Source organism: Mixophyes fleayi, chromosome 7 (genome assembly GCF_038048845.1).
Source record: "Mixophyes fleayi isolate aMixFle1 chromosome 7, aMixFle1.hap1, whole genome shotgun sequence".
In the NCBI taxonomy this organism is placed as follows: Eukaryota; Metazoa; Chordata; class Amphibia; order Anura; family Limnodynastidae; genus Mixophyes; species Mixophyes fleayi.
Genome location: NC_134408.1, coordinates 3,486,216 through 3,510,136, shown reverse-complemented (window position 1 = coordinate 3,510,136; position 23,921 = coordinate 3,486,216). Strand labels below are relative to the sequence as shown.

The 23,921-nt window shown below is 40.9% G+C and overlaps 1 protein-coding gene across 1 annotated transcript; it reads left to right on the top strand.

The window, feature by feature from the left end:
* Positions 1-7,038: 7,038 nt before the first annotated feature.
* On the top strand, positions 7,039-18,997 carry LOC142098574 (uncharacterized). The gene is made up of 4 exons (XM_075181412.1): positions 7,039-7,153; positions 11,692-11,954; positions 17,228-17,413; positions 18,019-18,997. The coding sequence occupies exons 1-4, from the start codon at positions 7,044-7,046 to the stop codon at positions 18,297-18,299; spliced, it is 840 nt and encodes a 279-aa protein (XP_075037513.1). The 5' UTR covers positions 7,039-7,043; the 3' UTR covers positions 18,300-18,997.
* Positions 18,998-23,921: the final 4,924 nt, after the last annotated feature.

The window sequence follows — 23,921 nt, the reverse complement described above, 5'->3', positions numbered from 1 at the left end:
CAGAAGAAAACTTATGAAAGTGAGAGTAAAATTCAAGAAACACATTATGTAATAGAGGAGCTAGATCAGAAACTCGAGGAAAGTAACAATACAATTCAGAATAATGAAAGCACAATAAAACAGCTGGAGAAGAAACTACAGGAACAGCAATATATAACACTGGAAAAAGAAAATGACATACAACAGCTACAGAAGAAAAATCAGGAAAGTGAGAGCAAAATACGAGAAACACACTGTGTAATAGTGGAGCAAGAGATGAAACTACAAGAACATAACAATACAATACAGGAAAGTGAAAACACAATAAAACAGCTGGAGAAGAAACTACAGGAGCAGGAAGACATAACATTGGAAAAAGATTTTGATATACAACAGCTACAGTTGAAAAATCAGGAAAGTGAGAGCAAAATACTAGAAACACACTGTGTAATAGTGGAGCAAGAGATGAAACTACAAGAACATAACAATACAACACTGGAAAATGAAAACACAATAAAACAGCAGGAGAAGAAACTAAAGGAGCAGGAAAACATAACATTGAAAAAAGAAGATGATATACAACAATTACAGAAAAATATTCAGGAACTGGAATGCAAAATACAGGAAACACAGAATGTACTAGAGGAGGAAAAGAATAAACTACAGGAACATAACAATACAATCCAGGAAAAGGATCACTCAATAAAACAGCTGGAGAAGAAACTAAAGAAGCAGGAAGTCATAACATTGGAAAAAGAAAATGATATACAACAGCTGCAGAAGAAAAATCAGGAAAGTGAGAACAAAATACAAGAAAACGAATACTCACTTAAACAGCTGGAGATAAAACTACATGAGCAGGAAAACATAACACTGGAAAAAGGAAATGATATACAACAGCTACAGAACAAAAATCAGGATAGTGAGAGCAAAATTCTAGAAATACACTATGTAATAGTGGAGCAAGAGATGAAACTACAAGAACATAACAATACAATACAGGAAAATGAAAACACAATAACGCAGTTGGAGAAGAAACTAAAGGAGCAGGAAAACATAACATTGGAAAAAGAAAATGATATACAACTGCTACAGAAGAAAACTCAACAAATTGAGAACAAAATTCAAGAAACACATTATGTAATAGAGGAGCTAGAACAGAAACTAGAGGAACGTAACAATACAATTGAGAATAATGAAAGCACTATAAAACTGCTGGAGAAGAAACTAAAGGAACAGCAATATATAACACTGGAAAAAGATAATGATATACAACAGCTACAGAAGGATAATCAGGAAAGTGAGAACAAAATAGAAGAAATACACTATATAATAGAGAAGCAAGAAAAGAAACTACAAGAGCACAACAATGCAATACAAGAAAATGAATACTCAATAAAACAGCTGGAGAGAAAACTACAGGAGCAGGAAAACATAACATTGGAAAAAGGAAATGATATACAACAGCTACAGAAGAAAAATCAGGAAAGTGAGAGCAAAATACTAGAAAAACACTATGTAATAGTGGAGCAAGAGATGAAAATACAAGAACATAACTATACAATACAGGAAAATGAAAAAGGAATAAAACAGCTGGAGAAGAAACTAAAGGAGCAGGAAAACATAGCATTGAAAAAAGAATATGATATACAACTGCTACAGAAGAAAACTTATGAAAGTGAGAGTAAAATTCAAGAAACACATTATGTAATAGAGGAGCTAGATCAGAAACTCGAGGAACGTAACAATACAATTCAGAATAATGAAAGCACAATAAAACAGCTGGAGAAGAAACTACAGGAACAGCAATATATAACACTGGAAAAAGAAAATGATATACAACAGCTACAGAAGAAAAATCAGGAAAGTGAGAACAAAATACTAGAAACACACTATGTAATAGTGGAACAAGAGATGAAATTACAAGAACATAACAATACAATACAGAAAAAGGAACATACAATAAAACAGCTGGAGAAGAAACTACAGGAGCAGGAAGACATAACATTGGAAAAAGAAAATGATATACAACAGCTACAGAATAAAACTGAGAAAAGTGAAAACCAGCTACAGCAGCAACATGAGACAATCATTAACCAGGAATGTAAAATGAAGGAGTACTATAATATAATGGAGACCCACCTAAAACAAATAGCAGATTGTGGGGTTTTAACCAAAAATCGTATATCTGAATTTGAAAAAAAGTGGAGTAAATAGTGAACTGTAAGCAGGGACATTTGTACTATGAGGCAGGGAGAATATCTTACCTCAGACAGCAGAATTTGGTGAGAAGTTTGGTGAGTTTGTCACTCTTCTCCTCATGTCCCCATCACCTCTGTTGTCAATAGATGGAGCTTGTAGTGTCAGATACGAGGACAGAGCAGATTTATAATGGGATCAGGTTCTATCTCCTGGTATAACTTTTCTCTCTCTCCTCCATAGCTCTCCGCTGTCACAGCTCATTTATTATGGGTTTAACCTTGTAATTATTCAGCGAAGTGACAGTGGTGACCGGATGTAAATAATTCAAAAAGTTGGTAAAACTCAGACAGTTCATTGTCACAGACTGCAGTAATTCATATTTTCTCTTCCATTTCACTCTGTGCTCAATGGAAACATAGATGAACAAATCACAATCTCTGCGTGGCTTTGACCCGTTCACTCTATACCATTTTGTTCATCTGCCCTTGTATATATCAAATGACTGTTAGTGTATTTGGTTTGGAAAGTCATTGGATCAGTCCCTTGGAGTGATTTATATACAGAATAAGAATGTGCTATATCATTGTATGTTGCTATTTGAATCATGTAGGGCAATAGGTCCACACTATGTAAGGAATTTCCTCAGATGTCATATAAAACAACAAATTGTTATTTTTAGTTTATTCATAGGGGGTGGTCCTCCAACTTAATAGGAGATTTCATTGTGCAAAAGAAGGCCCTCCAGTCAACTAGAAGCTAAAATCATCTTTATCAATTACCATTAAAATTATAAATGTTCTCCCTTGCTTTACTTATAACCCCTTACCTCCTGTACCATCTCCTTCCTCCTAAAAAGACTCCCTAGGTTCATAGGTGACCTGACTCTTGACTCTTGATGGTGTTTCCCTTCCCAGAGAATCTAAGCAGTAATCCCCTCGAAAACTTTTACTGCCCCTCTTTTATTTATTTGTTCCTCCTCTTAAAAAGGAAAGATAGGGGTAAGGAACTGTGTGGATAATTGGGAAGTATGTTCTCTTATTTTTTTCAGTCTCGGTGGCGACCAGTGCCCCCCCTCCCCCCTTCCTCCCCCTCCCCCACCCACACTATATTGTTATAAAATGTTATAGTTTCTTGAGTATTCTAGATAACAATTGTATACTTACCTGTCTGGATATTGACAACCTCTGGCTATTTTATATATTTGATACTCAAACATTTTCAGCTTCTTTGACTTATGCCCATCACATGTACTGTTCTTTGTTTTTGTCTCTTGCCCTGTAAGTGTACTAATTGTTGATTCTTATCTGTACATGATTGCTATTTTTCAAAATAAATAGTTAAAAAAAAATATAAAATATATAAATGTTCAGATATCTTCACATGTTATAGGACAATAATGGCAAAATATTTAAAATAAAGATAAGAAAAGTGAAATACAGAAAGAAATTCAGTGCTCTGATAAAATTTGAACAGCCCCCTAGGTGGAACCAGAATATAGTATCTGATAAGTCAGGGTCTATATTCCTTACATTATCACATGCTTATACAAGTTCAAATTCCAACTGTATTTACAAGTATATATTATCTGTCTAAATGTATCAAATTGTAAGGGTATTAAATTGCACATCTTCAGGCTTGTGTTTTTACTCAAGTTCTCTTCTCTTCAAAAAACATTTCTTATATATATATATATATATGTATTTTTTTAGAAAAATGGCTAAATTAAGCTAAAATCACATAATTTTGCTCTTTTTTGATCCTACATTATTATTAACCTCAATAACACTAATTTCAAGTTATTTGCAGTCAATTTTGACCACCTCACAGGTCGCATTATTATTTTCATACACTTGCGGACAAATACTGCAGCGACCTTATGTATCAGTCTTATAGTAAACAAAATAGTGAAAAATCATTTGGGGCCTGATTTATTAAAGACTGTAAATCCATTTATGTGGCGTATTTTGAGTATTTTCGCTCTGCACATGCAAAAACGAGACTTACGCCAAAGACACAGCTACATGGAAGTCATGTTTGCACGTACATGACACCTACTGCCTAAAACTGAAGGTAGGATAGTGGAGGACTAACAGGCAATGATTAGAAAGGGCGCGCTGAGGCTGAGTGCATGCACATTCATCCGAATCAAGTACAGCACATCTCTTACATACGTGTTTTTTAGCTCCAGCTACAAGGCAGGTATAAGTGCAGAATGAGAGTGATGAACGACGTGTATGCATAACCGAACATGTGTTTGCAATAATGAACAACTGTAAAAATGCATTTTATGTACAATAGGTATTATTACTATCCTGATATATGTATTATTTGTAAAAAAAAATGTGAATTTTTGTTTTCATTGAAATTTGATTACTGAACATTTTATTCACAGGTGACAATAATTTACCAATTTTTTTCTGTGCTTTCTGATGGGATTTGGGATTGCACATATGGCATACTGCCAACTCTCCCGGAATGTCCAGGAGACTCCCACATTTCGGGTGAGTCTCACGGACTCCTGGGAGAGTATGGCAATCTCCCTTATGGGGCAGAATAAGGGCCAAAATACTGCGATTCTCCGAAATCAGGGAGCTGCCGGGGGGGCTCCGAAATCGCGGCATTTGGCCCCGCACCCCGCTGTAAAATGGCGTGTTTGCATCATTACATCATGGGGGACGGGTCCAAAATGACGCAATTTCAGAGCCCCCCCCGGCACGCCCACCTCCTCCCCCGGCAGCTCCCTGAAGCAAAATCCAAAATGTTGGCAAGTATGATATATGCTTTGTGTATTTTCTGAAGTGTGTTGTGGCTGTCTGCATTGGGCATGTTCTATATATGCAGAGCATATTATACCCATATTCAACAGGATATTTTTCTTCAGATCCACTGTAATTGAATATGGGCATTTTTAAACACAAATTGTGTTCGTTAATGAATCAGGCCCTGTATGTGAATAGTACATTGAATGACTAATTCCATAGGTATAACAATACATGGATCCTCCTTGATCCTCTCCAGTCTGGTTTCCGCCCCCTTCGCTCCACTGAAACTGCCCTGGCTAAAGTCACCAATGACCTCCTCTCTGCTAAAGCCAGGGGCCACTTCTCCCTTCTCATCCTCCTTGATCTCTCTGCAGCCTTCGACACCGTTGACCACCCCCTCCTCCTCTACACCCTCCAGTCTCTCGGCCTCTCTGGCCTTGTCCTGTCCTGGTTCACCTCTTACCTCGCTGACCGATCCTTCTCTGTCATCACCACTGAGTCTCTCTCCTCCCCGTCCACCCATCCAGTCGGGGTCCCCCAGGGCTCTGTCCTGGGCCCCTTACTCTTCTCTCTATACACCTCCTCCCTGGGTGAACTCATCAGCTCCTTCCGCTTCAACTACCACCTTTACACTGACGACACTCAACTATACCTCTCCTCTCCTGATCTCTCTCCCTCCCTCCCTCCTCTCTAGGGTGTCCGCCTGCCTCTCTGCCATCTCCTCCTGGATGTCCTCTCGATTCCTCAAACTCAACCTCGCCAAAACCGAGCTGATAGTTTTTCCTCCCCCCCATACCTCATCCCCTGTCGACCTCTCCATCACTGTCGACAACTCCTTTATCTCCTCTGCCCCCAACTTCGCTGCCTTGGTGTCACCCTCGACTCCTCTCTCTCCTATGGCCCCCATATCCTCTCTCTTGCTAAATCCTGCCGCTTCCAGCTGCGTAACATCGCTCGCATCCGGCCCTTCCTCTCCCAAGATGCCACTAAATGCCTTATTCACTCTCTGATCACCTCCCGCTTGGACTACTGCAACCTCCTCCTTACTGGCCTCCCCCTCTCTCATCTCGCTCCCCTTCGATCTGTACTTAACGCAGCCACTAGGCTTATCTTCCGATCTCGCTGCTCCTCTTCTGTCTCCCCCCTATACCAATCCCTCCACTGGCTCCCCTTACCCTACAGAACTCTGTTCAAGCTCTTCACTCTTACATACAAGGCCCTCGCCAACTCCACTGCACCCTACATCTCCTCCCTCCTCTCTACTCATGCTCCTTCCCGTCCTCTTCGATCTGCCAATGACCGTTGTCTATCTTCCCCCCTCATCACCTCCTCCCACCTGCGTATCCAAGACTTTGCCCGCGCTGCCCCCCTCTACTGGAACAAGCTCCCTCCCTCCATCAGGACTTCCCCTAACCTGTTCAGTTTCAAACGGGCTTTAAAAACCCACCTTTTTCTTAAAGCCTTCCAGTCTCCCACTTAACTACCTACCTTATCCTCTGCCTCTCCCCCTTCTTTCCCCTTCCCTGCCTCCGTCCCTCTACTCTCCCTCTCTCCCCTGTGTTTCTCCGTCTGTCCACCCCTCCCCTTAGATTGTACGCTCCTCTGAGCAGGGCCATCTCTCCTCCTGTTTCCACCACTTCTAACTCTGCTCTCCAGCTACTTGGCCCTCCTCCTTGAGGGCCCTCCTCCCCTCTCTGGGGGTCTCCCTGTCTTCCGCACCCTCCTTTGGGGCCCCGTCATTTGCGGATACTCCCCCCGCCCTCACTAGCTGTGCATTGAGCTTACTGAGTTACTGTGCTTTATGTTTACTGTACTGTGCTGTCTCACCTTGTATTGTAATTCGTTTTTGTCCCTGTACGGCGCCACGGACACCTTGTGGCGCCCTATAAATAAAAATTAATAATAATAATAATAATAATAATAATAATACATACAGATCCCTACTTCTGAAATAGCTGTGTGTTTATATTACACTGAGATATCTCTGTAATCACTGGTACTAATGATACCAATCATCACATCTTATCTGGTCTGGGTGTGGAGGAATTTGAGCTAAAGTAAAAGTGAAAGTAAAACAGAGAAAAGGAGAAATAAAGCGACATGAACAGTGACCGAGACAGACAGCAAGTGTGTCTAGGAGAAGAGACTGCGAGAGAGACAGACGGATCACAGAAAAGAGACATGGACAGCTTAGGACAGAGCCGTGGAAGGTGAGACCTTTACTCTCCTATAACTGTACTCGGGGTAATGAGTGTGTGACCTGGGGGTGAGAGGGGCTGAGTCTGCTCTGATAGTAACACCCACTAGTAAAAGGCCTCAGTCTGTGCTGAGCTCTGATACTTCCATGACTCCAGGACATAGACTAAATACTGCTCATAGGAGGTCTGATTCATGTGTGAAATTGCACATAGGGGGTCTTAAAAATTGTTGTCCAAATTGCACGTAAGCTACATGTTTAAAAAGAACAGGCAACTTGTGCATAGTTCCGGCCCGGATACAAATTCAAGTGTATGTCAAGATACATTTTAAATTGAATCTGAGTATAAGTACACTCTGACCTTAAACAGTACTTGCTGTACGCAGACACACAGAACATACAGCAGTATACGCACATGTGTAATTACAATGTAAGTTCACATTTGAAGGCATAAAACTTTATTTGATTAAAATGAAAAAGAAAAAAAAACAACTGTTAACAGTATAATCATATATGTAAATATTTATTTCCAAATATAATATATATATATTTTTTTTTTGTATTAATTAAATAAATAAAGAAGATTTCAATGTGTACTGTACATACAATGCATTTTTATAGTATATCTTAGTTGCATAGATTTGTTCTGTAATAGTTACTGACACACATCATGTGTCATGAGTCCGATTCCCGACCATGGCCTTATCTGTGTGGAGATTGTATGTTCTCCCCGTGTTTGCATGGGTTTCCTCCGGGTGCTCCGGTTTCCTCCCACACTCCAAAAACATACTAGTAGGTTAATTGGTTGCTATCAAATTGACCCTAGTCTGTCTTTGTGTGTGTGTGTGTGTGTGTGTGTGTGTGTTAGGGAATTTAGACTGTAAGCTCCAATGGGGCAGGGACTGATGTGAGTGAGTTCTCTGTACAGCACTGCGGAATTAGTGGTGCTATATAAATAGATGATGATGATATATGTCATTTGTAATACAAAGACTATGCTGTTTCAGTCATCACTATCAGTCGCTGCATTTATACCTGACCTGTAGTGGGTATAAAAGATACGGATGAAAACAAGCACACTTAGTACAAACACAGGACTTGAATCAGCTGCATCTTCATTCCAGCACCCTTACTGTACATGGCTGTAAGTGTCAGTTACATGCAGACATAAAGTGCTCGCAACTGTGGTCATTGGTGCAATGTCCGTTTCTGCAAGATACACTGTGCAAATGGACACACATCCGACAATGAATCACGTCCAGTGTGAGGAATGTTGTCATAATCATTTCACTCATCTCTAACCACACGTGCCAAAATGTTGATAAATACCATCCATGTACACTAGCTGGGGTATGTTTTTTACTAATGTGGCAGAAGGAGGCAAAAGGGGCATTTGTCTTGGACCCAGCAGGACAAGGGGCAATCATTATACTTCCTAAAAATGGAGCTGGAATAGGATGGACCGAATACAAACTTCTAGCTCAGCAACCTGGTACCCTAAGAGGGAACTAAGAGGACCAACGATCCCTGGGTGAAATAAGAATAATATTAATAATAGAAACTGTAATCTATTCTTAATTATAACCCTTTCATCACCCAATAATAACCTTGATTAACATTGAACCTAAAACTTTATACCTAGACTTGTTAATTTAAACCATTTTCCAAGTCTAACTGTAAACATACCTGAGGCTTTAACATGGGAACATAAAGTGAGCTGGATGGACCATGTTCAAGCTCATTCAAGCTTAAATGACTATATTGTATACTATATTATAACAATTTTACATGTGTACACCATATTACAACTTTGAATGCAAATGTCTAGTTTGAACACGATAATGTTATTTTTTTTATTTATAAAATATTTCAGATACAATAGTGTATAGTCATTTAATCTTAAATGTGCAGAAAATATTTAATAATCTGTTTTAAAGTCCTCAAACTACCAGCTGTGAATGCAAACATCTAGTTCAAAGTTACCGTTTGAGCAATCAGATTAGCAGTTCTCAGACACCCACCATGGTGGTGACACAGAAACATACATTGTGATACTTTCTAGATTGATTCTGCCAAAAGTTTGAGTTAGTGAAACAGGGCCGGTTTGATCATATTTTGAATTGTCTCAAATTGTTTTAGCATCTCTAATGTTTAGAAATAATGTCACAGACACAAACATAATTGACAATCAATTCTACCTGCAGTCACTATGAGGAGCACTGCTAAACACTATAGGGCTTCTGTGACTGGATCACTTACAAGAAACTTATGGTATAAATTTATTTAAAGGAAATAGCGCATGGTGCTTATTTATATAATTTCCAATGCACTTATTTTTGATATTGTGTATGTTTTGATATAGGAAATCTTTATTTCTGAGACCAGGGGAGAAAATTAGTTTTTTCTGTTTTAAACTTTCTAGAGGAAATGCCTTATATCTGATGTATATATCTGATACAATGAGCATTTGTTTAGAAAGTCTTTTGTATATCTTGGTGTAAGGAAATGCCTTGTTTGGGGTTTGTGACTTTCTGTGGGAATGTGTATTCTATATCTGTCTGAAGAAAGGATTCATGTTAATTAGATCTTTTGATGTGTGAGGGTCCACTTCAAGACACAGGAAGGTTTAATTGAAGCCTTGCTGTTAGATTTCCTGCATCTAAAAACAAGGTGCAGGATATCACAGTACTTCTAGAATTTCACAGATAAGTGTAAATATTGTTTGCTTTGCAATGCATGTAAATCCATGTTTAGGTAAACACATTGCATCCTGATTCTAAAAATAGCCTGTGTCCAAATCTGTATAAAAAGCACTGTCTTGTACACTGAAATGTATCATTCTGATGTTCCATCTGACCTGACCACTGATACTTTTAATCAGTGGAACTGTCCTTGTCAGGACACTTGAGCGAATTAAACATCACTTTGCTACAAATACCTGCTTGGAAACAACTTCTTCACTATTGCTGTAATCCTGTGAGCTACAGATTATACCCTAAATCCAATCTGTCCTCCAGCTGTTTCTGAGGTTTGAACCCAGATCTCCAGTACCACTGTTCTGCCCCTACCTTGCAGCTCTGTCCAGTGTGATAGGCCAGGGAGATCCATCCACAGCAACCCTGATCCATAGTAAGCGGTCAGGGGTACCAGTCCAGGTGTACCAGCACGCTAGCAGCGACAGTTACCCAGAAGGTTGGATGGTTCTGGATGCCATAAAGGAGTCCAGTGGTGGCAGTACTTGTAAGCCCCTCCTCAAGAGGGCGCATTTGAGATAATGAAAGGGAACGGTGGCAAAGTAAGCCCAGTCAGTTCCCAGCAACAACAGACAGGGTGGCATAGGCGGTCCATCCTGTCACAGCTTCATTAAGAGTTAGGAATAAATTCAGCAAAAAGATGCAATTTGCACTTGGTAACACAATGAAGCACTACAGAGGGGAGATTTAAAAGGGACATACAGATTTAGAGTCAGGAAGGGGTGCATCCTAGTTCAACTCTAAATAGCAGTGTAAATATAAAACTGCTCAATATTTAAATGCAACATGCAGAAGCCGGCATGCAAAATAAAAACTGCATTTGCATCCCTTGCATCACAGCAAGTTATGTCATCCTGATCTGCTGCTAATTCTAAGTGAGGCCAATACTGAAAACAGCAATGTCAACTGCAGTATAGGGAAAGTAATGGGTTCTTTCTAAAATATCATTAAGTATATTTTAAGAAAGTTACAGATAGAAACCTTATCCAGAAAACTCCATGTCCCAAGTATTCTGGATAATAGATCCCATATTTACATTGAATCTGTCCAGACTAAGACTAGATACATCCAGTAAACTTTATAATTTAAGACTCACTGCTCCATTTTTCATTCATAGGAAATAAAACCAAATACGGAGATAAGAATATGAGATGAAAACCTGAGACAATATCCACACATATATAAATACACTGCACGTGTATCCAGCATCTAGTGCAAAACAGATGATCCTTTCCTGATGTTCAGACATATAGAACAAGACTCCTTCCATACAATACAATGTAATTTTCTTTATCTCTTTCACTAGTGTTCAAATATAGTCCTTTGTAATCAGTATCTGGGACATCACAATCCTATGTACTATCATATAGGATAATATACCATACTTACCTACTTTCTTCAGCTCCCTTCCGGGAGCCAGCCAGTGGAGGGGGGCGTGAGGGGGCGGGGCGGCCAAAATCGCGTCATTTCGGCCCCGCCCCCTGTGACGTCATGACGCAAATTGCGTCATTTGACAGCGGGGGGCGGGGCTAAACGCCGCGATTCATCGGGAATCGCGGCGTTTGGGATCTAATTCTGCCCACTTCACTAGGAAGTGGGCACTTCCTAGTGAAGTGGGCAGAATTCGGGAGATTGCCACACTCGCCCGGGAGTCCGGGAGACTCTCGCAAAATGCGGGAGTCTCCCGGACATTCCGGGAGAGTTGGCAAGTATGTAATATACATTGTAATCAGATAGCAATTGTATAAAAACTTGGAGTTGTTATAGTTTCACATTATACTGTTCTTTTTTCTTGCAGGAATGGGGTTGTTGTAGGGATCAGCTCCAGGTCCTCAGAGAACGACCTCAAGTGGTTGAAGACTTTTATCTACTCAGAATTTAAAACTATCATCGTGAAGTATCTTCCAATCACCAACAGAAATCAATATTCATGGGAAGAAGAAGTGAAGAAATGCAATGTTGTAATTCTGTATCACACCAAAAACCAGGGACGGATAAATATTGTTGATATAGATGGAGCGTTATATGACAAGGAGCTTACCTACATGTCTAATACTCTAGGTTGGAGCCATCTCTCATTCCTCCTCCTCATTGCTTTCTATATGAATCCTTATTGTCTTCTCTATCTCATTTACTGACATTGCATTTAGGTGTAAAATATGCACCAAATCATGTCCACCAATCAAACACTTGCTTTCATTATGCAAACTGCACCTGACAGATGAAAGCTAATTGCTGAGTGGTTGCTATGGGTCAGTGCGCGTGTTGTAGCTAAATGCAGTGTTAGAAAATGATCCCTATGAGCAATTATAAGAAAAACAAATCACAAAAACATGAGGCACATAAGTCATACCTCCCAACATGTCTGTCCCCAGCAGCAGAACAGAGGGTGTGGCCATGGTGCAACGGGGCATAGTCACGCCCCCAGAGGGCTGCCTAGTGTTGTAATCAGGGCCGGACTGGGACTAAAAATCAGCCCTGGCATTTGAAGCAGACAGGCCCACCTCTATTGATGAGCAGGAAAAAACTGTGTTACCTCAGCGCAGCGCACCAAGGGTGTGGCCACATTATGTTGGGGGCGTGGTCAACATGGGGCATTGATACATACATCATAATAAAACATTACATTTATCAGGTCCTCCCCATCCACATCACGCTACCTCCCACCCCAGAAACACATTACAACAACCCAGCCCACTGTACTTATCTATGCTTCTGATGCTGTTGTTCCCATCAAGGTGGGAACTTCCTGTAGAGTGAGCAGGGAAGCTCTTAGTCTCACAGGATTAAGAAATCTCATGAGACTTACAGCTCCTCGGCTTGCTCTGCAGGCTGTGTCCTGTCCGGGAACTGGGAGTAACTATCAAATTCCTCCTGCTAACCAGAGCTGGAATAAGGCTCGGGGGAGCCCTAAGCACTTAAGACAGGGGGGCTCCTATGATGTAATATGGTTATTAGACACATTTTCAACAAATACACTATACAATACTGTGTGCACTACTGTTAGGTGCACACAGTTCTGCCTTCACAAGCAGTATAATGTGAAGTAGGACATACCTCCCAACTGTCCTTACAGTCAGACCAAATCCTGACTAAGCAGGACAGTCACCCACCAAATTCAGGACAGTTGGCAGACTGTCCTGCTTTCTCCTACCTGACTTGTGGCTGCTGGTGTCTTTAGATCAGTTGCTGCTTGTCTGGATCCTGAAATGTTGGGGGCCCTATTTGGAAAAAAAATAGGTACATGAAATTTAGAAAACTCCAACCAGCACCGCTGTTAAATCAATATAGCATCAACGTTTTAAAATTAGGCCTCACTCCATGCCCAACATTAAAATAATAGTATTCCCATTTAATAAATAAACCTATTTCCCTCCCTACATACAGCCCCAGCATTAAATTAATAGTATTTACATTTCATAAATATACCTATTTCCTTCAACCATCACTGCCATTAAATTCATAGTCACATTTAATAAAGAGACCTAATTCTCCCCAAACTCATCGCCACATTCAATAGCCCCCAAACCACCCCATCTTAAATTAATAGTCCTTACTATTACATTGCCCCACCATTACCCCGCAAACAAAATAGCACCTATTAATTAGCCACCATCTACCTCACACACATTACATTACCAAAAGCTCCCTGTGCGATCACACACACACATTACTGTGCCCCTTCATCATCAGCATGCTATGCCCCCTTATGATCGCACTGCACCCTCCATGGTGCTATCCCCCCCTTCATCACACTCTGCCATGCTGCTTTTGCCCTTCCTCACACTCTGCCATGCTGCTTTTACCCTTCCTCACACTCTGCCATGCTGCTTTTGCCCCTCTTCATCACCCTGTGCCATGCTGCCCCCCCTTTTTCATTCCCTTGTGCCTTTTATCTCTTCCCCCCTTCTTCATCCCCCGTGTGCCTCTTATCCCCACCATCTTCATCCCTGTGTGCCTCTTATCCCCTCCATCTTCATCAGTGTGTGCCTCTTATCCCCACCATCTTCATCTCTGTGTGCTTCTTATCCCTAACATCTTCATTCCTGTGTGCCTCTTATCCCCACCATCTTCATCCCTGTGTGCCTCTTATCCCCACCTTCTTCATCCCTGTGTGCCTCTTATCCCCACCTTATTCATCCCTGTGTGCCTCTTATCCCCACCTTCTTCATCCCTGTGTGCCTCTTATCCCCACCTTCATTCCTGTGTGCCTCTTATCCCCACCTTCTTCATCCCTGTGTGCCACTTATCCCCACCTTCTTCATCCCTGTGTGCCTCTTATCCCCACCTTCTTCATCACTGTGTGCCTCTTATCCCCACCTTCTTCATCCCTGTGTGCCTCTTATCCCCACCTTCATTCCTGTGTGCCTCTTATCCCCACCTTCTTCATCACTGTGTGCCTCTTATCCCCACCTTCTTCACCCCTGTGTGTCTTTTATCGCCCCCCCCCTTCATCAGCCTGTGCCTCTCTTTGTTTCTCCACTTTAAACTTACCTCTGAATTTCATTCTTTCAACTTTTTCTTCTCTTCTCTTTTCTCTCTTCTGTCTTCCTTCTTCTCTTCCGTGTCGCCGCTCCTCAATGAATGTCGGGCATGACGTGATGATGTCACGCCCGACATGCAGTGCAAGTGGAGAGGGGAGAGGGACGCAGGCACTGCGATCATGTGATCTCATGCGCGCCCTCCCCCCTGCTGCGCAAAATAAAAAGTTAAGAGACAAAAAAAAAGAGAAAAAGAGAGAGTGAGGACAGGGGGGGGGGGGGGGGGGGGGGCTCAGGTGCCGCGATCATGTGAGCATACAAATACTCACTTGATCGCTGCGCGGGGTACTGGACCGGCCCAACTGACCATCGGCCCTTCTGACAATTGCCAGAAGTGCCAGATGGCCAATCCGGCCCTGGTTGTAATGTGCCAGGCTGCCCATTATATACCTCCCTTCCCTCAACTTTCCATTCCACGGGACAAACCTGTCCTGGATGGAACAGCGGTACAGAACACTAAAGTTGGGACTGTCATAAAATCAGGACAGTTTTGAAGTATGCATAAGTCTATGCCTATTTTAGGGAAAATGAATAATGGGAAGTGGTCCAGACATAGATGGGCTAATGGTGAATTCCACATGTGGATGTTGAGTACAAGAAATCTTCTTCTTCAGCTGATTCTCAGTGGGATCTGGCTGGTGCCCTGATATTGTGCTGCAGCAATTCTACTAAACCATTTTGAACCCAGATAATCCCACATTGGTTGATATAAACTAACATTTATTAGATAAATGTCTACAAAATCCTCCAGGACGTGTCCGCAAATGATAAGGTCTAGGACTCAGGTCAGTTAATTAATGAATCAAAGAAGAAAGGAAATAGGTTATACATCTTTAATTATTTTAATGAATAATTGATCAGAGGATTATTTTTCACTTCCCAACCAGAATCATTTTCATGTTTAACTTTTTACAATGTGTTGGTTTCACCGGAGCTTCTGTTTTGTTCTATTCCAGCAAAATTGTATTGTTTATTTCCAGACCAGATAGGGATTCACTTTGGTAGCACATTGGGATAAATCATCCTCATCATCATCTATTTATTTATATAGTGCCAATAATTCCGCAGCGCTGTACAGAGAACTCATTCACATCAGTCCCTGCTCCATTGGAGCTTATAATCTAAATCCCCTAACATACACACAGACAGAGAGAGACTAAGGATAATTTAATAGCAGCCAATCAACCTACCAGTATGTGGCAGAAAACAGGAGTACCCGGAGGAAATCCACGCAAACATGGGGAGAACATACAAACTCCACACACATAAGACCATGGTCGGGAATCAAACTCATGACCCCAGTGCTGTGAAGCAGAAGTGCTAATCACTAAGCCACTGTGCTGCCCACATACAAATAATTGGTATTGTACACACAACTGAGTTTAATGAGTAAGTAAAATTGAGTCAGCAAGATGTAAGTGCACGAACCAACTCTAATATACAATTCAAGGCAAAGAGGAGATGTAAGAGACCTATACCCCAGAGAGGTGATAATGGTCAATGATCAAAATATTAATATTCAATATAATGATATAATAAGAAACACAATATTTCTCAAGATGAAAGTGTATTGTCTCAAAATATAAGGGTTGCTCAAACCAACATAGTGCATAGAGATCCAACAGTAAAATTCCCTAAAGAACCATAGAACACCTGAGAACTAAAGAACTGAAATATGTAACATTGCATTTTTTATAGATAGAGTTACTTTTACAGGTCTGATGCAAAGTACTGAGACTGCACACGGAAGAAAGATGATGAACAGGTGCTGGCAGCATTGGATATGTGTCTCCAGGGGAGTGGAGAGCTGTCAAGGGAAGACTAGTGCTTCAGAAGTGCTAGACATACCCCGTTTGTGTGGCCATGTCCCTTTTAGAGGGGTGTGGATGTGTCCCAACTTAGACAATTCAAATGTGTGGTTGTATGTACTGACCAGTAACCATTGTCACCCCTCTCAGGACAGGCCTATTACATATTCCTATGTGCTGTATTTTGAATACATGCCTTTCTATTTTTAAACATTCGGGGCCTGATTTAGAGTTGTATGTAAATGTTTATATATGAGGAAAGATGAATCTCAACACTCATGTTTCCATGTCTGTATTTGAGTTGCACACGTTACATATGTGCAACCTTGAATCGAGTGCAGTGATAAGCCCGAAGTAAATGCGACAATCATTATCATCAATTGGGCAGAGATAGCTAGGTGCAGCCTTTTGTATCAGCGCAAAAAATATTTCAATTTGCAGAGCGATATAACTTAAATAAGGTAGAGGGGTAGAGTGGGGTCATTTTCAAGGGTGCATTCCACAAGACAAAATCTTGCACCAGGTTAAAGCTATTGTAGAGCTGGTCTCATCTGATACTTTTTTGGGATGCATTGTTCACCTTGCTAGAGAAGTGAATCAATATAAGGCATAAATGACGTTAAACTGATCAGTATTTTAGCAGAAAAATATAAAAGTGTTATTTACTGAATGTGAAGTGGATGGAGGTTGGACATTTCATGTGATATTTACACATTTACAGAATACTCCTCTTGTATCCACCTCTCAGCACACCTAGGCTTACGTCTGTCTTCCCGAGGCAGCTCCTGAGAGTGTAGAGTAGACGTATACTTTAATATGTGCTGGATGGACTTTTCTCAGCTCATGGTTACAAAACCAATACATTCTGTGCTGAGCATTGTGTGCACTTTATAAAATGACCTTATAAATTTCTTCTGCTCATCCCATCCTGTTCCTGGTCTGTATCTGGTCTGAAATCTCACAGTGATTGGTTTTGTTTCAATAGGTAGAGATAAGGTTCTGGTTGTGCTGGATGATGTGGAGAATGCATCTGAGGATGACAGACAGAGAATCCTGGAGAAACAGCCCAGCATCCAACGTCTGTCCTCTCAGTTCCTCATTTTTACTGAATATAAAAATTCGGAAGCTGATTCCAGTAAAAAAATGGATTTACGGATGTTTATTGATTGGGGTAAGTGAGTAGCGGGTAAGAAGAGAAAAAATATCATAATCATAAAATGACAATAATAATTACTAATGATAACAACAACCACTATATATAATGACACATACCAATAAACCTATAAGCCTAGGAACAACTTTGTCAGTATGGAACTGTGTAAAGATTTTTAACTATGGCGAGTTTCCCTCTCTGGCCATCAATGGACCAATAAACAATACCCAGTTCACAATATCTTGTCTTTGTGCCAACAGCAAAATGCATTTGTATGTAAGTACATATAATATATATATATATATATATATATATATATATATATATATATATATATATACATACAGTATGTGTGTGTGTGTGTGTGTGTGTGTGTGTGTGTGTGTGCTTATATGTGCATTGTTACAGCTAGAGAAAATTTAAGATGATTATCTAAAAAATACCATGAAAATTACTTTCTATTAATTTTATATGCAGAGTAGGACTGTCATTAGGGGAAGAGATTGTAATTTTTATAAATTACAAACAACACCTGGTGAGATGGACAGGTCTTCCTTTAGATTGTCAGATTAAAATAGACAGTTACTAAAGTGTGTTTGACCTGCTTTCCTTATTGTTTACAGCTGTCCAATCATCTGAGAAGAAGGAAATAGGAAAGAGCCAAGATCGGCAGACTCAGGAGTCTAAGAGACCAGAAACAAACCCAGATCAGCAGATGGAGAAGTGGAGGAAGTTAACAGCAAGCCAAGATCAGTGCAGGCAGAAAGGAAAAAAATCAGCAAAAATCCAAGAGCACTGCAGGCAGAAGGAAAGCGAATCAGCAACAAGCCAAGGTCAGTGCAGGAGAAGGACATGGAATCAGGAACAAGCCAAGGTCAGTGCAGGCAGAAGGGGAAGGAATTAGCAACAAGCCAAGATCAGTGCAGGCAGAAGGGGCAGGAATCATCAACAAGTTAAGGTCAGTGCAAGCAGTATTAGAGCATACTTTTAAAAATCTGAAGGCAGGATATGGTAATCAAGAAGAGACGTAGTCAAGGACAAGCTGTTCTGCAACACCAGTAACAGTACTATGACTTGAAATGTGAGATCAGTGGAACAAACTACAATAATCAGACATGGGAAACAGGAAGCAGCTGGGTTTAAATAGCATTATGGCTCCTCTCATTAGCCTTTGATTAGGAACAGGTAACCCTCATTTAGTAATTAGGAATTTCGGTAAATAGTTTATTAGGAACTGAAGTTCAAATGAATAACTAAGTTACAGCCAAGAAAACAATAGACTCACAACAGAGATTCCAGGGTGTGTGACCCCAGAAGGTTCAGTCCCTGGCATCAGGTGTAGTTTGGTAAGTATGTGACATACCTACAATAAGTGGAAAACAGTAGCAGTGAGTTCATCAGAAGCAGCATTGAGTGGTGAGCAGAAATGAACTGTGTGACACAGTGGTCGCTGTAGAGCAATGGGATCATGCATGCCAGCATAACAATTTGAAGCTTTTATCAAAAGAGAAGGAATAAAAGATGCCCTCTTGCATCTACGCAAATGTTCATTTGCACATGTTTATTTTGAGTTAGATGCATGTTATGTAAAACCTTAAATAGCACAAACTGTAGGTGCATGCTGTGCAAATATCTGCTTTCAAGGTGCATACTTTGGACCCGTTCTGGATAGACGCATAAGTTACACATTGCAAGTAACACTTTCAAATGTTGCATGGAAACCAAAATTGACACTCAGCTGAAAGGGCCTAAAGTACGTAGTCTTCCCAAATACTGGTGCAAGTTGTGCACATGTGCAACTCTGGCCTATCACACTGGCCAGAGCTGCAGGGTAGTTGGCAGACCATTGTTACTGGAATGCTGAGTCCCAACCTCAGAACAGTTGGATAACGGATTAGATTGGTCTAATCTTTGGTCACAGGAATTACAGTCGGTAAGTAGGCGTCACAGCAGGTTTCTTAGACAGTGATGTTTATTAGCTCAGGAAGTCCTAAAAAGGACAGTTACATTCATTAGTTTAAGGTACTAGTGAACTCCAGAACTCCAGATGGTATAAAGATAATACATGGTCAAACAGTCCACTTTTTATTCAGATTTACACAGATACTCTGACAGGATGTAGTCCGGCCTTCTGCCCGTCTAACCAGTCCAGGTGCTTTATGCAGCCTGCACATAACTCAGCCTTGAGAGGTTTAACACCTTTTTACATTGCTACCAGCAGCACCTCTTAGTCTGAGGTTTTCTATTGAATGTTTACCCTCAGGATATAACATTTCTCTAATTATGCTTTGAACGCAACTTAATTTGCAAAATTCACATTTAATCTGTCATCACTTGCATTGGAAGTCCACAAGCAAGTATAATTACCTCCCCCTGTCTTTCAGGCTCAACAGACGTTTTGGTCACTGAGCGATGGAAAGGTCTAATTTGCATGAGATTAGCTCTCTCTAGACAGTTGAAAAACCCAAACATGATATACTGTCTCAGAAGTCCATACATTTCCATACAAAACATGTACCAATATAAAAAGATAAGTACATTTGCAATGATATCCAGAGGTGCATTGCATTCCTAATTAAAATAAATATCTTCAATAAGTTATTTCTACGTGATCCAGCGACAAATACGTTATTTATAAGTGATCCAGCCACACCCAGCAACACACAGTCAGTCTCTGTGCAGCCTGAGATAGATAATAAGGTAAAACAACACATTGCAGTCAGCTGCATAGGAATGTACATACAGTATGACATATATCAAGTGGTGTCAATGTACAGAGAACTGTACCTATATATTTGTACATAAGACAACTTGTGTTTCAGGCTTATTGGTCATTTAATAAAACAGGCTGTTTAAAATACACTTGTCCCATTGCAATAAGGTAAAATACATTATACATGACTACAGAGAAGCAGATCTAGATATGAAAGTGCTGTATGTTTCTGACTAACTGCAGGACAGTATGTACAGATCCCACGTGTTTGCTTTATAATAGATAATTTGTCATTGCTATGATTAAATAGGATTTATATTATTGTAATCTCTGACTTTCTCCACTACAGGTGACCAGAAATCATCATCTCCTGCTTTGAAAAGATGGAAATTTGTAAGCAATATATGTCCCTATAAAAGTACTTATTTATTCTGTGGATGTTCTCTGAATGTTGGGCTGTGTAACCTGTATCCTGAATCTGAATTACATATGTGTACATATCTTCCCTCTGCTGATAAATGATTTACTGCATCCCCCCTATAATGGTGGTGCACCCATGAAGGAGTTACAGGAGTTGGCTCTGAGAGACAGGTGAGTGCAGGGTGCAAGCAGAAGAATACACACACCTGACCCACCTATAATACAGACACAGCATATTAGTGCCATGTACACTCTAGCAAATAATTAAATATATGTTAGGGGTTATATTTGCAAAATGGACCCTTTGGTTGTGTTTGAGACATTTAACAGCCCCTTTAACTCCCAAAAACTATCATAAAGGTGAACGTGAATTTGTTATTAAGATTTTTTTCACTTGAACTTCTGGAAATTTTTTGACTCTCAGATGATAATGCTTATCGTTGCTATAAGAAAAATAATCCTAGTTATTACTTTCACAATCCATTTAATTCATCATCATTTGCTAAAAAAATTATGTTTATGGTACCTGTTTTTTAACTTCAAAGCCTAAACATCCTACCTCAGTCAGCATCTTCTCGAGGTCTGTGGAAAATAATTACAAATGGTTAACAAGAGAGCTGAGGAAAACAGACATGATGAGACCAGAAGACGTCTGTAGTGTCTACATCTCTAATAGTCACCAAGAGTTTTATGCAGAGCTGTCTAAGTGCACATTTGCTGTTCTGTACCATACACAGAAACACGGACGTATTAACATCACCGATGTCACTGATTCCTTGTACGACACTGAGCTCAATGATCTATCTCAGAGACTTGGTGAGTCCTCACTAAATATTTTACCAGGTAATAAAATTTGGGTTATATACTAAGATTGTCCTCATGCTACAATCAGATACAATATCACAAGATGCTTGTAGAGATTACATATACATTGAGATCTATTTGTGACTGAGTTTCTCCTGGTTACAGGAAAGGACAATGTGATTGTGGTGATTGATGACCTACAGGACATCAGCCCAGCAGAGAAGGACAGGATACTGAGATGCCAGCCCAGCATTAGTAAACTGGCCAGAGAGCTGTTTCTGTTCAACGAGAAAGATAAAAACACAGAGAACTTGGGAAAAATAAAGGAAATAATGCGAAAGAGTGGTAAGTTTTTACATTTATAAACTAACTATCTGTACTATGCGTATATATATAAACTGCTTGTGAGAAGTTCATTGCCAATCAAACCAGGTCGGTACACGGGTCACAAGAACAGATGCGAGGTCAGCTAGTCGGGTCGGTACACAGAGGACAACGGAATCCAGAAGAGTGAACAAGCCGGGTCGGTACACTGGGAGTCAATACACACGAAGCAGGAACAAGGAAGGACACAGGAATCAGGAGCCAGGAACTGGTAAGTTGCTCTGACATTCTCCAAGTGTCAGAGCTAGGTTTTTATGCAGAGTCCCATTTGAATTCCCCACCCTGGGTGATCATGTGACCGCCCTAGGTAGCAGTCACGTGATCGCTGAACCCGAAAGTGCGGCTTACGGGTCCGACAGAGCGGCGGGGGAGCGTGGAAAGGTAAATATCGTAACAGTACCCCCTACCTTAAAGGTGGACTCCGAACACCTATACAGGTTTACAGGGAAATCTTTTATGAAAGAGTTTGAGTAGACGGGGTGCATGAAGGTCGACTGCTCTTACCCAGGAGCGTTCCTCGGGACCGTAACCTTTCCAGTCTACTAGGAATTGTACACCACCTCTGTTTTTACGGGAGTCCAAGATTTGTTTTACTTCATATTCACCCTGATTCTGAATAATAACAGGGGAAGGAGCCCTAGGAGGGGTGGAAAACTTGTTGGTAACCACTGGTTTCAGCAATGATACATGAAAAACATCTGGGATACGTAGAGAACGTGGTAAGCTTAATCTGAATGCTACTGGATTGATGATCTCTGAGATGGAAAATGGACCAATGAACCTGGGAGCAAATTTCTTGCTGGAAACCTTTAACCGAATGTTCTGTGTAGATAGCCAAACTTTATCCCCGATAGAGAAATTAGGGCCGGCTCCTCTCTTTTTATCATAAGACTCCTTAGAACGAGAGATGGCTTTTCTGAGACTTGATTTGGTTTGTTCCCAGATATGTGCGAAGTTACGAAATAATACGTCCACTGCTGGGACTTCAGAAGCAGTAATTTGGGAAAAGGTGGGTAATCTAGGATGACAGCCATAGAGAACGAAAAAAGGAGAATTAGAGAGAGCCTCATGGAAATGGTTATTATGGGCAAACTCAGCCCATGGAAGGAGGTCCACCCAGTTGTCTTGATTGGCAGATATGAATATTCTTAAAAAAAATTCCAACTCCTGGTTGGTTCTCTCTGTGAGACCGTTAGACTGGGGGTGATATGCAGAGGAAAAATCAAGCTTGATCCCAGATTTATGACAAAAGGATCTCCAGAATTTGGATATAAACTGAGATCCTCGATCGGAGACAATGTGATGAGGACAACCATGAAGGCGGAATAGCTCTTTGATGAAAATATCAGCCAACGAGGAGGAGGATGGAAGACTTTTCAATGGAATGAAGTGAGCAGTTTTCGAAAAGCGGTCTGTGACCACTAGGACCACAGTACAAGACTTGGAGGGAGGTAGGTCAGTGATAAAATCCATGGAGATTTGTGACCATGGGTATTCAGGAACTGGTAATGGAAGTAGATGACCATAAGGCCTCCTCCTGGGGGTTTTGTGTTGGGCACATATGGAACATGAAGACACAAACTTCCTTACATCTTCCCGTATGGAAGGTTACCAGTAATTGCGAGATAACAGGGCCCAAGTCTTGCGGATGCCAGCATGACCCGAGAAGAGGGAATGATGAGCCCATCGTAGAAGTTTGATGCGAAGAGGTGCAGAAATGAAGGTTTTGCCTGGAGGACAGCTTTTCTTGATATGGGTTGCTGCCAATATTCGACTAGGGTCCAGAATAAATTTATTCTCCTCCAAGGGTTCCGAGTCAGCAGGATCAAATGAGCGAGATAGAGCATCTGCCTTGATATTTTTAGATCCAGAACGGAAGGAAATGTTGAAATCAAATCGGGAGAAGAATAAGGACCATCTTGCTTGTCGAGGATTTAGGCAGCGTGCCGTACGTAGATATAGCAAGTTCTTGTGATCAGTGTAGATAGTGATGGGGAACTGGGCTCCTTCTAGAAGATGCCTCCATTCAAAAAGAGCCAATTTGATGGCCAGGAGCTCCTTATCCCCGATACCGTAGTTCTTCTCAGCAGGAAGAAGACGACGGGAAAAGAATCCGCATGGACGTAGTTTACCGGTAGTGTCTCGTTGAGAAAGAACTGCTCCTGTACCTACGGAGGATGCGTCCACCTCTAGAATGAACGGGCG

Excerpts from the sequence above, each read along its gene's own strand:
- LOC142098574 (XM_075181412.1), top strand. The coding sequence starts at position 7,044 with ATGAACAGTGACCGAGACAGACAGCAAGTGTGTCTAGGAGAAGAGACT. Across the intron at positions 7,154-11,691 it reads TTAGGACAGAGCCGTGGAAG|GAATGGGGTTGTTGTAGGGA; the intron begins GTGAGACCTTTA and ends TTTTTCTTGCAG. Across the intron at positions 11,955-17,227 it reads CTACATGTCTAATACTCTAG|GTAGAGATAAGGTTCTGGTT; the intron begins GTTGGAGCCATC and ends TTGTTTCAATAG.